Raw genomic sequence first — 14,232 nt, forward strand, 5'->3', positions numbered from 1 at the left:
CACAGATTTGCTTTGGAGACAGGAAGTGACGAGGAAGGCAGTAAAGCTGCTTCTTTTGGCCCTAGAGCAACTACATTACCTGCCATATACTTCAACGACAAATCGTAGCAGAGCTCCAGAAGGATTGGTCTATCCCCAACTTAAAAGAAAAGGTAAGCAGATTTGTAGGGAATTGTGTAGTGTGCAAGGACTTCAATCCCAGAAATAACATGAGGTCGGTGAGGGGGGGGGGCGGGATCTTGCCCAGGTCCTCTGATCCATTCAAGGAGTTCTACATCGATTTTGTGGACATGATAATTAGGTGCAGTAACTTCAGATACCTAATATTTGTCATGGCTTGTCCATTCTTCAGGTGGCTTGAAGTTGGTCTATGTGTACGAAAAGTGTTAAGTGTCATCTTCTCAGGTTCTGAATTCTCACCAACAGACAACAAGAGAAAACAGAGACACTACGGACGTAGTACAAGACAGCTCCCCGAGGACCTCTGTAACTGCTCCTTCATGAATCGCTGGACAGAGCAGTGATTTCATGGGCCACATACAGTGGTCTACGCGACTCCGGCTGCCGTGAAGGTGGAGGGCAACAAGAGTTGGACTTCCCTGAAAGACACTCGAAGGGATACTGCCAGCAACCCTACGCCTACACAGGAGCAGGCACAGAAGTTAAGTATGCCCAAGGGATTCACCATTCATTTCAGTACAAAGGGAGTGTGAATGGAGATCTGGAGTTTAGATAATGTTTGTATAAGAAAAGGAAGGTTTAAGATTGTAAATTGTGTAACAATGTTATTGTGGTTTTTTTGGTCCTTGGGCCATCATGTCTTAAGTTGCCAAACAGCACCACTGGAAACAAATCCAAATTATCTAACCTTATGAAGTCTGAGGAGAAAATGTTAAGAGAAAAAAGAAATGTTGATAATGATTTTTTCGATAATGATAATTAAATCCCATAGTGAATGCACATGGTTTCGCAACTGACAAAATATGATATGGCCATATGAGGAAAGTGGGGAGAGGGGGATTCATAGGATATTGCTCCATCTGCTCTCTCATCCCCCATGCTTCTGGCGTTCCTAGGGTGTTTATCCCAAGTGAGATAGAGGTAGCACAAATGCTATGTCTAGAGCACTTAGACATGTGTAGGGTTTGAAGGCAGTTTAAAGGGCAGTCAATTACAGCATAAACCATACCAAGTGATGATGGTTGTTTAATGGCCAAGCGGGCAGAGCACAACAATATTAGGTGTACTCAAAGAGTCCAATTGATCTTGGAAGGAGCATGGCACCCAGGGGTGAATAGTTGCAGAGCTAGAGGAATGAGGGGATTCTCAGAACAAGGGGTGGCACAAATAAACAAGAGTGTGAGACAGTATGGAGAAATCATTTGCAGTATTTGACGTGGCTCAAAGAACCAGAAAAAAACTTAAGATACAGACACTTACCTGATGGTGCGGTGCAAGTTGGCACGAATGGGAACTGCAGTAACACTATGTGCTGCTTGAGGTACGGCAGACCTACTCGACAACTTTTGTAGACAGAGGACATACAGGAAATTGCCTCTATCCTGGTGAGGTGTGTGTAGTCTCTACCCTTAATGTACCAGTCCTTGTGATCTTTGAAGAGCACCTCAATTTGGCTCATCCAATGCCCGAAATTACATCTGTGCCCCCTTTGTCACCGGTGCGCCTTGCGTCAGTTTCAACACCATACATAGACAAATCAGATACTATGTTTAATGGACAAATTCCCAGACAATTAAAACGAAGGAAAAGGTAAAACTACCGCTCAGCAGCAGCATCACACACCTAAGCAGACATTCCTGATCAATATTAGCCACACCAAAACATTTTTTACCTCCTTCCTGACATCCAAGCAGCGGCAAATGCCAAATGGCTCCAGGTGACCAGGTATGAACTCTTTGTGAACACTTCCAAGTCAACGTTTAGTGCCATTAAGGAAGAATTACGGGCACCGAGGCTCTTAACACGGGACCTACTCAACCTCTTGACAGCAATGGAGGGCCGAGTATGTAAGAAAATCGGTTGTACCTGCTGTACATTTGTGCCTCCCAATGACAGGGAAGGGCACACTCACCAAAACTATTGCTGCTCTGCATAAACTGAGGCTGGGATCACAAACAACTCATGGAATTACTATTTTCGTGGGTACCTCCCTGGTTGAGCCTTGGTGTGAAGATTCTGATGCCTATTTTTTGTCTTTTTACTTATTCTATTTTTTTTCCTGCCAATTAATCCTATGCTGTTGCTCTGGCCAGGTACCAACAAGTGCCGCCATGATTATAGTAACCCTGTCCAAGGCTAGGGCCACCACTTCATTCCCATACGGGTACTCAAACTGAAGCCATTTTGTTTCCTCTACCAAATTGGCATGTTTGTGTGGAGCGGCAGATAGATTGCGGAAATGTTGGGGGGATGAGTTGGGTTGATTCAGCAGAGGAATATGCCCATATGGAGACCGGGGTGAGAGATGGTTGTAGAGATGTACCCCAAGAAGATGATTATAATTTGTTAGTTCAAATATTAACTAAAGGGGGGAATGTCGGGGTGTTCAAGGAGGGTCCCCTTTATTACGAGGAATTCATATTGCAGACAACATACTGAGGACAGGGGGATGGCGGCAAACTAAGGTAGTGTTGCAAATCCATATGACTGGAATGGAGTTCATTATACGTTACTTTTAGTGTTACCATCTAGAATGTATACATATTAGATCTTCACGCACGTAGAAAGATACATTAAAACTGCAAATGCAACACAAATCCACACACTGGGGTGATTTTCTCCACAGTTAGCTATTACACATCTATTCTAAGTAGCAGGGACATTCTTGACGGAAAGGAGAATGAGTTACCTAGTAAGAAGGTTGTACGGAAAAGAGAATGAGGTACCTAGTAAGAAGGTTGTACGAACAGGGCAAGTTTTACAGTCCTCGCAAGGGAACAGATGTTTTTCTTGCCCATAAATCTATAAAGGGGGTTAGTCATTTGTTTTGTGGTAATAAACATGAGGCCAGAGGCCAGGGTCTGACAGTGAAGGGTTTTTCCAGGTCATCAGAGGGTGCATGTGGCTGCATGAATTAGGTGGTCTTTTTTAGGCACCAGGAGTCTGTAATGCAGATCGCAATCTGTAGTTCAAAGAAAATCCTGTTCATGCAGACCTTCCTCTAGTTGCCAAAATACATCAGCAGGACCATGTGCAATCATACTTAAAAGTTAAAGGCCTTAGGCCGGTTATTACTAGCAATTAATTATGCTTTCAATACCAATGTTTAACCATTTACGGACGTGATGACATACTACAACGAATCCAAAGTACAGGTGGTTTGAATATGATCTAAAGATAATGAAGATGAGCCTGGCCAGTGAAAATGGAAGAATTGGGAAAAGTTGGGATGTCCAATCATATTTGGGGAGTGGATGGTATAAAATATCTGGGAGTGTTTTAAAATGGTTGCAAAAGGTATATAAGCTGCCAACTGATGTTGTATTGTTGAGGCTTGGCTTAGTTTGGTCCTGCAACACCATCTAACCGCTCCCCAGAGCTTTTCTACAATAAATTTGCTTTATGTACAACGGTGTAGAGGCTTCTTAAGTGGTGGGCCTGTTTCGGGTTAGGGTGATTAAAGGCCCATCCCCATATCAGCTTCTGTTTTATTGCGAGTCACTTCCTCATCAGTATGGGGAGTGAACCTGGTTGAACCCCCGAATGGGATTTTGCTAGGAGTTTATTTGGACCCTTAGAAGTGCTACAGTGTAATGTCATCGCAGAATCTTTATGCTGACCACTCATTCCCGTCTTTTTCCACACTAAATAATGGTCTGAAAATCAGGCATTGTTTTTTTGCAACCCTGGGAGTGGATTCTGAGAGGCCAACCTATTATGTTGAACAGGAAAGACAGGTAATTAATCTAGAAAGAAAACCTACAGGTGAACCAAAGACAAGGTCCTAGCACTTAGTCCAGCCCTGATCGGGAACAATGCCTGCTGCTCAAACGTCACCAGATCAACAAAGCACACTGTTCAGATGGGTTTACTATTGGATTGTGACAATAGCTACCACAAAGACCACATGTTGCAAGTGTTCAAAAGTCAACTACATTTCAGAAGAATTTTCCCCCAGTCCCACCACTCAATGCAATTCCCAATGGGGGTGTGGAGGGATCTTTGACCAGACTACCAATGATAGTCAGGCTAGGGAGAGTTAGGATGAGGACCCCTTTGGCGGGGGGAGGGGGCAGGGGTACAGGGATAGGTAGTATAACTTATCCCCACCTCCATTTAGTCAGAATCTTCCAAGGACCCCTTTCACCCTTTCAGGAGTTCCTAGATCTGCGGGGCCCACATTGATGTGTCCGGTTGAGGAAGGTCCAGGGGCTGCAGGTGCAGAGGTCAGTTTCGGCTGCGGGATTGGGTACGGCTAGTACGTGTTTCAGGCTCCGTTGATACAGGTTTGAAGGCTGTGCAACTGAACACCCTTGGCACGAAGAGATAAAGACTTCCAAGGGACTGACTACCTCAGGAGACCTCCAGGTCAAGGAAAGCATGATTCAGCAAGAGCCACTAGCATTAAGGCAGTGACATGCAATCCCTGAAGGATAAACAAAAGATGCAGGCTCTGCACAGCTTCTCTTCAGTGTAGGAGGCTGAAACTGGAGGGCAGTTGTCTTCTTGCACACATTGGAGATAAATTAAGTTCATGCACTCGCAATGGCGATGGCTGCAGCGAGCTAATCCAGGAACAAGCAGGTCAGTCCACAGGGTGGTCCAGAAAACTCAGCAGTTAGGGATCCTCGCTCAGGGGTCGGGAAATGTTGCTCCAATCAGTTCAGGGGTGGAAGCACAGAACAAGGTCCTCTTTCAGATCAGGAGAGAGGAGCAGGGCTTCCATAGGACTGACAGCCAGTCAGCTGCAACAGTCATCGATGGGTCTTCAGCAAGCTCAACTTCATTATTAGAGCAAGGACCCCTACGAAGATCTCCAGAATGGCTGTGGAATCTACCTTTTTTCCAGGATTTGAACTGGAGTCACCATAACGTCCACCAATGGTAAGGATCTGCACGATTCAAACTGGCAGGAGACGTCCAACCATAGACAGCCACTGGCCAAACATTCTGCCCAGCAACAGACACAATGATTCAGATGTGGACTGGGTCTAGGTTTCTGAATACCCAAAGCAGTCAATGGTGGGCTGGTGTCCCTTTTTGCTGCATCTTTAGAAGGGGAAACACCTCTTGGTTGAAGCATGGATCAGGGCTGGAAAAGTACTAGGATACATGAGGAATGCTGGGCCAGAGACTGCAAAGATCTTAAGAGGGTATTAGGCATATTCTACTTGGAGGGAAAAGGTCATACAGCAGGCAAAGGATGAGTTGACGGACTATTTCCTCTGGGTATCAGTCAGATTTCATGGCACCACTCAGCAAAAGCTTAAAAACAGAGGATGTCAAGCCCCGTTTTTCCAAGAAAGCTACATTTTCTAAGGGGAAAAAAAGCAAAGCCTCAGTTCAAGCCTCTATATAATTGAAGATAGGTCATAGATGCAGAGCATTGTGGGAGACATACTTCCCTTACAGATTTAAATATAAAATAAAAGAAATACCCATTTATTCAGTTTTAAAGAATGGTTATATTCTGATCACAAATAAAATAAGCTTTTAAATACTTCGAAAAAAATATTCCTGGGTTAACACTGTTGCGGAACAATTCAAAAGTGTATGACTTCTGGAACAGGAATATCCAAGCAGTTATGAATAAGGATAAATTGAGAACACTGCTGCCAATGGGAGGATGAACAAACAGATGAAACAGGACAAAAAGCATGCCGTACACTGCAACAGATATAGGTGGTGCTCCATTTAGCTATCATTGATTAGAGTGGTTTATTTCCTCTTACCTGTGTTCTGGTCGGATGGACAGAGGTCCAAGGAAACAAACCCAAGGTTAGACAACAGGCGTTTCCCTGCATGCTTGCTCATCTTAGGATAAAGATAGCTGGGCAGTGAAGGGCAACTCACAGATGACAATGGGGATTAGGGGACAGTGCAATATCATTAGAAGATTGATGATATGAAAAATAGACCATCTTCTGGGAAGAAATTTCGGTGTAGATTACTGCTAAGTCGTCATTGATAGGAGTGTGTTTTGACATTTTGGAGACAAGACTTATGGGAAAATTGAACATCCAGTATCTGGCCGATGATTTGTGACCCAAGTATATTAGCTAGGATCTCAAGGGTACCTAGAAATCCACAAGAGAGTCTCACATTAATGAATGGGAGAGGACAACTGGCTCCTGATGCACCCGGTCGTGATGCTGCAGTACCCCTGGTGTTGCAAATAGGCAAAAGATTATGAATGTGGCTTCATTGGATAGGCCTGTATTCACGGTAGATCACCAATAGCTGACAAACTTGCATTACGTTTTAGTCCGAGTCATGATCTCCAGTTCTTCTGCAACGGTTCCAGTGGTGACCAGGTGCTGCAGACAAGCAGAATGTCTACTGGGGCACGGAAGAATGTGCAGATAAACGCTGGGATATGATGCAGCATGCAATTGGACCAAAAGAGCATAATCGAAGTGTAGACTTTCTTTTGAAAGGCTTTTAAAACCTTTATTATGGAAAAACAAATGAAATAAATGACATTTTGTTCGACTGTATGAATTTAAAGTTCATGGTTGAATTGAAATGTATTAAAAGTTCTTGCGAAACTGGACAAGTACCCGTTACCGAGTCAAAATGTGCTGTAAATCATTAAAAAAAAACAGAGGGTTATGCAGCAGCAGGTTGTAAGGTAATTGGAACAAAATTGCACCACAAATGTGCAGCAGCAAATCCTGCTCAGAATCTTCGGTTGAGCATTCGTTTCGGTATTTGGCTTACGGCTAGACAAAATAACAGAGCAAACAAAAGTGAAAGCTCTGCTTCCAATAAGGTGTCCCATTAAAACATTGAGGATACCAATCACTAGTGTCAAACTTACCAAACACTACATAAGGCTTCATCAATTTCCTTTCACACAAAGGGAACATTGTCTAATTGTAAAACTCACCATACTGAATGCAGGAGCATGCCACAGTGTTGCGATTACTCCAGTGGTGTCATCACTGATCCCCGGCCTGAGATCTCCTGCCATGCAGCCAGGGGACGGCTGCGCTACCTGATCTTGACCCTAGGGGTGGTATTATGAGGAAGGATCACACGGGAGGAGATGGCTGTCGGGGAGAAGTGGTGACCCCATCAGGAGGGAGGCAGTATTCTTCCCTACCACGTGAAGACCACCCTATAATTCCTAAATTCCTGATGGCATGTTGTCATTATAAAAACCCTTCCAGTTGTAAAACCTTAAACCCGTTGTTGCCAAACACCCTAGACAAGATACCTTTCACACCTCGTATGTACATAACACATAACACCTCCTGTTTCTGATGGTTTTGATTTAAACAACGATCCAAAGAAATACAACTTTAAAAACTCAAACTCCCATAAAACCTCAAGTACTGAGACCAGGAAGAAGGAGTTAATGTGGATTAAAAGAAACAGCAACCTAAACGTGCCGAATAGTTGTAATGAAATCAGCTGTGCAGGACAGTTAACAATGGTGTGCCTCTTCAAGTAAGAAGTGAAGTTGGAGAAGAGAGATGTAGAGCGGGCAAATCAGGAAGCAGAACCTAAAGCAGACACACAAGAGCTTTGCTGAAGGAGGCAGGAGCTTCCCATCGGAAAAGCACGAGACTAGGAGAAGCACAGTGGGGGCCGTAAGACCAACGCAGGGGAGCCGGCACCAGTGTAGAGGCTGTCGGGGACGCAGCCGCATTGAAGAAGAGCAGTTCAAGCGGCGGGTGAACAGCAAGAGCATCTGCAGAGCAGGAACGCTTTCCCCAAGCAAGGACTTCGCCGCAGCCATACGCCACGTGTCGGAAACGCCAAACACCAGCGAGTCTGCCCAGAGGTATTGGGCACCTTGTGGCGTACAAACAATTGGAAACTTTGCTTTGAATATCAACAAAGTAATATAGAAAGACAGAATGTACACAAGTCTCCATGTATGAGATGTCAATATGGGGAAAACTGGAGTAAAAGTTGTCATAAGAAAATTAACATCAATGAAGAAGTTGAAAGGCAACATCTGTAGAAGTCTTTATATGGGAGATATCAATATGGGGAGGATTGGAACAAATATTGCCACAAGTCAATGAATGCTAACAACGAAGTTGATAAACCTTGAACAAGTCTCCATATAGGAATTGTCAATATGGGGGAAGTTGAAACAAGTAATACCTTGAGCTAATAAAGTATAAAACGGTGAAGGAGTAAAACGGTTATACTTAAGAGAACTGAAAGATAACATATTATAAGACCACCTGGTGAAAGACTAACATCAGGCAGTGAGCCTTTAGGGGAAGATACCTGACAGGAGAGTAGATCAGAGGGGTGAGAGTAGGTCAGAGGGGTAAGAGTACACCAGGAGCCCATCATTAAGAAGCTACTGTGTAGAAGAGACACTTGCCATCCTTTAAAATGCCATTGCTTGGAAAAGACACTTTTCATCATCCTTAAAGTGTTATGTGAAAGAGACATTTCTACCAATCTTAACAAATCATTATTTGAAATTAATATTTTCAGTATTCTGCCTGAAACAGTTCAGGGGAAGTGAATCCTCCCCTGGATGCAAGGCCTGTTTTGTTGGATTTACATACTTGGGTTTTGCACACTTTTCGCTGAATCTAAAGCAGACATTTACCTTGCACCTTTTGTTCATTTTTAGTGTCTGGGTAAAATACATTTTGGACACAAGGACAGTTTGCCTAATTTTGACGACGAGACAGACTGATTTTAGTTTCGATTTCCTAGGCAAGGAAATTCTTTAGGATAGGACAGAAAGGCCTTTATCCAAACCCTTTTATTTTAATAAAATGTTGAATGTTGAAAACATTGCAACTTTGTGTTTGCCTCTCATTTCTGACCCCTCACAGAGTCTAAGTTCCTACCTGCCACCAACCAAAAAAAGTTAATGAAATCAATATGGGAACAACAAAAAACAATGGATCGATTCTACTCTTGTAAAGGCACATCACAAAGTGTTCTACAAAGAGAATGCATAGAGAAAAGGTTGTTTGCAGTGTTACACTACACTGGGCTACACACTCACACAGGGAGATTAAGCAGGTGATTTACTCACTCTTGGACTAGATCGTGACTCCGCCAAAACATGCAAAGGCTGTAAGAAAGAAAACAAAATAGGAGCAAGGTTAACACTATGGGAAATATTTTTCTGAGCATACTATGTATTTTGGGATTGCAAAACTGGTGTGCACTAAGCTATTGTTCAAAATCAATTACTGCATTCTGCCATGTATCTTCTGAGGATTTGTTAAAACAGGTAGAGATATTGTTAGAGTTGGTTAGTTCAGATTGACAATACTAAATTTGTTACTTCTGCAGTTACACCTAGAATTAAAACGTTGAACTTTTTAGCCCCTGCCAGGATAAACGATGACAAATACAGCTCCCAGTTAATGTACTTGATGAAACAATATGCAGATGAATGGACTCAAGACAAGTTATTATTCAACTAATATCAGTCAGAGCTGTACAACAGAAATCCTTCAGTAGAAAATTCAACTTAAGAGTGCAATTTTACCAGGGTACATTCACACTGCGGGAATGAATATTTTTTCCAAAAAGTGCTTAAAAGGCATGGTCTAGTAAAAAAATGTAAAAAATAGATAGGCAACAAAAAAAAAAAAAAGAAAATACTAGCATTCTCTTTTTTAAAACTTCCTATGTATAATTTTGAGCTATTCAAGCTCAAAATTCGCAAAAGCAAGCACATGGGCGCATCCGGAAAACTTAGAAATAAAACCGCAGCTTTAAAAACGTTGTATTTATGTTTGCGGTCGCTTTTGAAGCGACTGCAAACATAAATACAACGTTATTGTGTTGGAAAACGCTGCGGTTGATTTCCCATTTGGGGCTCTCGGAGAGCCCCAAATGGGAAATGCTAAATGCTGCGTTGTTTCTGCCTGAATCTGCTTTCCCATTTGGGGCTCTCGGGCTCGGAGCCCGAGAGCCCCAAATGGGAAAGCAGATTCAGGCAGAAACAACGCGGTTGTGTTGGAAAACGCTGCGGTTTTTCTTTCCGAGTTTCTCAGGCTCCTCCGAGCCGGAGGAGCCTGAGAAACTTGGAAAGAAAAACTGCAGCGTTTTCCAACACAATAACGTTGTATTTATGTTTGCGGTCGCTTCAAAAGCGACCGCAAACATAAATACGTTTTTAAAGCTGCGGTTTTATTTCTAAGTTTTCCGGGCTCCTCCAGCCCGGAAAACTTAGAAAAAAAACCCCAGCTAGTGCTTATTTTTTTTTTTTTTTTTTAAATAAATAGCACTTACCAAGATTCAGCTGCAGCTTTCCTGCTCTGGTCTCCGGTCCCCGTCCTCCGCGTACAGCACTAATGAAGGGAATTCCACCAAGTGGTAGCTTTTGTTTACTGCAGCTGGCTGGCTTTTTTTTCATTAGTGCCGCAAAAGCCAGCACAGGAGGGCATCCATTTCACAAAATGGATGCGCCCATGTGCTTGCTTTTGCGAATTTTGAGCTTGAATAGCTCAAAATTTTACATAGGAAGTTTTAAAAAAGAGAATGCTAGTATTTTTTTTTATGTTGCCCATCTATTTTTTAAATAACATTTTTTACTAGACCATGCCTTTAATTTTATGGGGGGCGCTCCTGTTGGAATGTACAGTACCAACTAGTCGCCTTTTTGACTTGGGAGAGCTGATACTGCTGTCACTATTCTAAACCAATGCCAAAGCAAGCCTGATGGGCTGCTTACCGAGGATGACAGATCTCCCATGCTCAATTGGGTAAGTGAGAATATGAGCTGCATTCTGCCAGGGTGGGCACTGGTGACACCAAAGGAACCAATGTTGGAGTTGGAAGCTCTGCTTGCCAAGTGGAGTAGAGCGGAGTGGATGGCAATCTCTAATATTCTTGGCAGTCATATTTTGGGGTCATATTTTCGATAATCCTGTCCCCCTTTTTCACAGGTGACTCTGAAGAACGAACAACAAAATTGTTCAGCAACGGGACTCAAGTCTATAACAGATGCTCCAAAGCTCAATTGTCATGAGAGTTGGGCGAATACATCGGTTTTAATAGTTAGCTTTACCTTATGGCCTCCTGTGGAAGCAGGCACTGTATTGCCTACAGAGCCAGTAAGTTAATGGATAGAATGGAAGGCATGAACAAAAAGTGTTTAAGCTAGTACCACACTTCGAAACATGTGGTGTTGGTCCTCCAAATTAAACCAGTACTGTAGACTTACCAGTGTTTTTCGAGGGAGAATCTTTTTCACAGTTATCGAACGCTTAACAAGTGGAGGCAGTATCTAAAGAAAAGAAATAGAATTAGCAACACAATATTATAGGATATTCGCTTTATTCAGTAACTCAAGCAATGCTTACTGGGAATGCAGAACATATTTCCTTAGTTGCTTCTACAGATGCTTGAGAAGGAAGAGCTGCAAGCCACCCACCATCACCCTGCTTACCATATTACAGGTGGGCTTCGCTTGATAGCAAAAGGTAATCGTGCATGAACAGATATTAGCTATTAGAAAGGTTTCACCCTTCCAGTTCAAAGCTGAAAACGGGAGGAGGAGGATCTGCAGCATTTTCTCTGGTAGTAGGTCTGAGGGATGGCTGTGGGGTGCGAGAAAGGCAGCCAGGAATAGGTAGAGTTATGAACCCTGTGTGATGTTTATTCCAGACGGTAGAACACATGAGCATTATTTTGTATTTAAAGATCTGCATTTTAGCCTTTCACTGGAGCATCCATTTTTCCAGTGTTAAGAGCAATTAGCAGTAAATGCATCCAGCATTTATATGCCACGTTCTTAACACTAGGAAGATGGTGCCAAGAATATTACACCTGGTCGGAGCAGTAGAGTTTGGATGGGCAAACTTGTGTCCCCAGTCTAGAGAAAGGCTAAAGAGCTATAGTTCAGTCATTAATGCTGTAATTTTCTTATGTGCCTACTCCGTTTCATCAACATTAGAAAATGCCTGTTGTGCAATTTAAGCAAAGCCACGTCAATATTGACTGCAAATGCACCACCTATCTCTGAATACACATGATAAAGAGGCCTTTCCAAAAGCTCATTATAGCACACATTAACATTTCGTAAGAGGAGCTTTTCAGTTCTAGTTGAAAGGGGGGTGAACAGGGTAGTTTGCAATTCAAACGCCCTCTTTTGCAGGGAACCGATCTTCATAAAACACACACAGATTTTAGTGTGCTGTTCATCCATGGTTAGCAAATGGAAATTACGCTCACCAATAAAAGGTATATTTTTCTGTCATAATGCAACAATCTAAGGTAGACAAGTAGTTTTGAAACCTTGAGGTCAAAATATCAGGAGGGCAAACAAGTTGAGTAAAAGTAAAAAAGTAATCGTGGGGGGGATGGGGGCTGGACGGGGAGGAAAAAGAATACACTTTCAACTAAACTGAAACACTGTAGTAGCCTTCTGGTAATAAGGATGTTCCTTGCATTTCTGAATTGAGTGCAAACAATTAATCATTTCAAACTCACAATGCCCACAAAACGTCCACTCACTTCTACCTCCGGCACAGGGATTGATTCAATAAAGAGACTCCTTGGCCCCATCTCTGAGTCATGGTCCATCTTCTCCATCTAAGCTACAGGCAATCAAAAACGATTTGGCCTACAATTGTTGATGTACTTATCCTAGTAAGCTAGAAGAGTCTTTTTTCTCTTTGAGGTAATAGCACAATTGCCCTTTGTATTTATTGAAACAAATGGAACACTGAAAAACAAGTGAATAGACAACCCCACAGCACAGAAAGTTGAATAAACTCAAAAGGCTAGGTCAGACACTGGCATGGGTAAATCCTACAGACCACAAAGGCACGCGAGGGGAAGCCTGCGATACAGGGCGATGCAGCTGCAAAAAGAACCAGGCTAGAACCCAAATTTGACTGAGGAGTAGCACATACTGATTCAAATAAGGAGAAGTCCATACTTAGCGACCGATATGGTATGCCAAGATGGAGGAAGGAGACGAATGCACAACCCTGGTAAGGCAAATCAGCAGGAAACGACCTTGCTTTCGAGAGGGTTCACTCCCCAGCGCTCACAAGAAGAACCTCTTGCAGATGACAGATCGCAAATACATGTGCAAGATTGGGCCATTGAAGTTTGGCAAAAGACAATTTCATCTCCCATTAGTGAAGGTCCACAAGGATGACAAACATGCAGGCACACTACGTAGTAAGAGAGAAAAAAAAAAAAAAAAAAAAAAAACACCTTTCAAAATCACTCCGCCCACAGCATAGCAGCAACTGGTCTTCATATGGTTCCAGCAGGGGGCAGGCCCAGGAATTCCCTTGCTGCACCCAAAATGCCATGCTCCCGATTTGACAAGGAGCTTCCCCAGACATGGTGGAACTAAGATTGTGGCATTTTTACACCCAAGGGCACCAATCCGTCAAAGATTGGGGGGGGGGCGAGGGGGCAATGGCCTAGAATTAAGCTCCAGCCCGCCAAGCATAGGAATTGTCAGAAATCCCTGGCTCCGGGAAAAGGAAAGGAGAGTAGTACTCCAGGACCTCATCTGAACTGTGCCATATACAGCATCAGAGAATGAGAACTGTCCATTCTTCTATTGCATTTCTTCTGAATGAAACCTTCACACTTAGACTGCAACTAAAAACAGATGTTGCAATTAGCAATGCCTGATCAAGGATTAAAACAGTTACATAACAGAAACTCATATCTGGCGACTAATGTACTATACTCACCGGGCTCTCAAGTCTTCGCTTCTCCATTTCAGATTTCTGCTCCGACCTCTGCTTTGGGGGCGTAGCCACACCTAGGAAAGAAACCAAACTCTGTAAACATTGCAAATGTCGATTTCCAGGTGAAGATCAAGTTGCTTTTCAAATGTGCAATATTAACCAATTTTACCCTCTAGAAATATCCAGCTCAAACTATACAACACTTCTACCAACAAAAAAAAAAGAAACACAAACATGAACTTATGCATTTCCTTAAATTACAAGATTCTTGGAATAGTGATTTACAATTTGAATTTACACAAGATTGGAAGATGATGTGTGAACAATTCAGTGACGTACGTTGTCAAGCTATCAAACCTATGTTTGCATTCAACTGCGAGGTGTCGTCAGAAGT

At 42.8% G+C, this 14,232-nt stretch overlaps 1 protein-coding gene across 1 annotated transcript in view; it reads right to left on the reverse strand.

The window, feature by feature from the left end:
- The window catches only part of CDCA5 (cell division cycle associated 5), a 156,362-nt gene that overhangs the window by 101,876 nt on the left and 40,254 nt on the right, over nt 1-14,232 (reverse strand). The window contains exons 2-4 of the mRNA XM_069644941.1: nt 13,842-13,912; nt 11,345-11,407; nt 9,200-9,238 (exon numbers count right to left, since the gene is read on the reverse strand). Of these exons, the coding sequence (XP_069501042.1) occupies nt 9,200-9,238; nt 11,345-11,407; nt 13,842-13,912 (173 nt within the window). The remainder of the gene's footprint in view (nt 1-9,199; nt 9,239-11,344; nt 11,408-13,841; nt 13,913-14,232) is intronic.

Source organism: Ambystoma mexicanum, chromosome 2p (genome assembly GCF_040938575.1).
Source record: "Ambystoma mexicanum isolate Mex_15411 chromosome 2p, UKY_AmexF1_1, whole genome shotgun sequence".
Lineage (NCBI taxonomy): Eukaryota > Metazoa > Chordata > Amphibia > Caudata > Ambystomatidae > Ambystoma > Ambystoma mexicanum.